Source organism: Mustela nigripes, chromosome 17, assembly GCF_022355385.1.
Source record: "Mustela nigripes isolate SB6536 chromosome 17, MUSNIG.SB6536, whole genome shotgun sequence".
NCBI lineage: Eukaryota > Metazoa > Chordata > Mammalia > Carnivora > Mustelidae > Mustela > Mustela nigripes.
The window spans coordinates 8621319-8623353 of record NC_081573.1 but is presented as its reverse complement, the minus strand read 5'-3'; the positions used below and the strand labels follow the sequence as shown (position 1 = coordinate 8623353).

Here is a 2035-nt window from a genome sequence, read left to right as displayed (position 1 = left end):
TCTGCCAGCAGGGAGCCTGCTTCCTCCTCTCTCTCTGCCTGCCTCTCTGCCTACTTGTGATCTCTGTCAAATAAATAAATAAAATCTTAAAAAAAAAAAAAAAAGACAACACACGGGCTATCAAAGTTACATTCTCCCGATGCAAATCTGGAATGACCGCAGACCGCAGAATCACCATTCCCCACCAAATGCGTCATGATCCCGTATTCCACAAGCTGTGAACTCCTTGTAAAGTCAACTATCACTGTAAAGTAACGGGATAAAGGTACAGTAGTCCCCCTTATCCGCACGGGGAAGGTTCCGAGACCTCTCTCAGATGCCTAAAACCACAGACAGTAACCAACGCTAGGTATACTGTATTTTTTGACTATGGGCTTAGTACTTGGATATCTGTATATACCTATGTTAAAGTTTAATTTACAAGTTAGGTAGAGTAAGAGATTAACAATAATAAAATAGAACAGTTATAACAACATCCTGTAATTAGAGTTACGAGAATGTGGTCGCTTTCTCAAAATATCTTCTTTTACTCAACCTTCTTCTTCTTTTTTTTTTTTTTTTTTATTTTACTTATTGGGACGCCTGGGTGGCTCGGTCGTTGGTTGTCTGACTTCGGCTCTGGTCATGATTAACAGGAGAAGAAAAGATTAATACCTTAAAAGAAGAAAACACTCAAGAAGCAGCAGTCCTGAATGGTGTTTCATAAACTGAAGAAGTTCCTAGTTTATAGTTCTTTTACATTACATTTTACAATAGTGCTTGTACAAGCTTGCCAAAGATAGAATATGGATCGCCAGTCTTTACATTGCACTTTCAGTTCCTCCATTTGGAATTCAGAAAGGGGAGGGATCCTGAAGATATCACCTACTGTGTTATAAAATATATCATCAGATGTGCCTTGAGAATAGTATATGTAACATTGAAAAAAAGTTGCTGGCTATTAAAAAAAAAAAAGATCGAGCCCCGCTTGGGGCTCCCTACTCAGTGGGAAGCCTGCTTCTCCCACTCCCTCTGCTTGTGTTCCCTCTTTCGCTGTGTCCCTCTCTGTCAAATAAATAAATAAAATCCTCAAAAAAATTTTATTTGTGAGAGAGAGAGCGAGAGAGCGAGCACAAGCAGGGAGAGGCAGGCAGAGGGAGAAGCAGGCTCCCCACTGAGCAAGGAACTCAATGTGGGATTTGAACCCAGGACCCTGGGATCATGACCCGAACAGAAGGCAAGACACTTAACCAACTGAGCTACCCAGCCATCCCTAGACTCACCCTTCTTGTGATGATGGAGAATAAATGCCTACGTGTTAAGATGAAATGAGGGGCACGACACCAGCACTGTGACATGACCTTGGGCTACTCTTGCCTTTCTGAAATATACGTCAGGAGGAAGATCATCTGCTTCCGGACAACTGTTGACCAAAGGTAACAAACCATGGAAAAGGAAACCGTCAATAGGCAGGGCAGCCACAGAGGAAAAATAAGTCTTGTTAATTAAAATGTGTAAGTGTATACACATGAGACAGGAAGAATGGGATTGGGAAATTCATTTATTGCACAGATCTTGACTCTGCTGCTTATATCAAGGACGATACTAGGCGCTGAAGATAACAGTGGTAACTTCTACAGAAGACAAACAATAAAAAATAAATGTGTGACCCCGGTAAGGGTTGTAGAGGAGAAACGTAGTAGGGAAAGGAAAATAGAAATGGCTGGGAAAACAGAAATTGCTATTTTAGATAAGATGGTCAAGGGAAACTGATGAGGTGATGCTGGAAAAGAGAGTTGAAGCAAGTAAGGAAGGGAGCTGTGTGGGGAAGAATGTCTAAGCAGAGGGAAGAGGAAGTGCAAAGGTCTTGTGGCCAGAACCCAGAGTGTGCCTGGCTTTGCAGAACAGCAAGGAAGCAAAGAGACCAATGTGGCAAGAACAGAGCTGGCAAGAAGGAAGAGAAAGATGGAGTCAGGGAGGACAAGATCAAGGACCTTGTGAGCCATGGAGTGGATTTTAGCTTTTCCTGAGAGGTGCCCTGGTAGGACTCTGAGCA

At 42.5% G+C, this 2035-nt stretch overlaps 1 protein-coding gene across 2 annotated transcripts in view; it reads left to right on the top strand.

The window, feature by feature from the left end:
• The window catches only part of CBLC (Cbl proto-oncogene C), an 18636-nt gene extending 17571 nt beyond the window's left edge, over positions 1-1065 (top strand). The window contains exon 12 of one of the 2 annotated variants that reach the window (XM_059382187.1): positions 636-1065. Coding sequence is in view for 1 of the 2 variants with exons in the window: in XM_059382190.1 (XP_059238173.1) it covers positions 636-651 (16 nt within the window). In the remaining variant the exon portion in view is untranslated. The remainder of the gene's footprint in view (positions 1-635) is intronic. The other variant, XM_059382190.1, reaches the window with a different exon arrangement.
• The last annotated feature ends 970 nt before the right edge of the window (positions 1066-2035 follow it).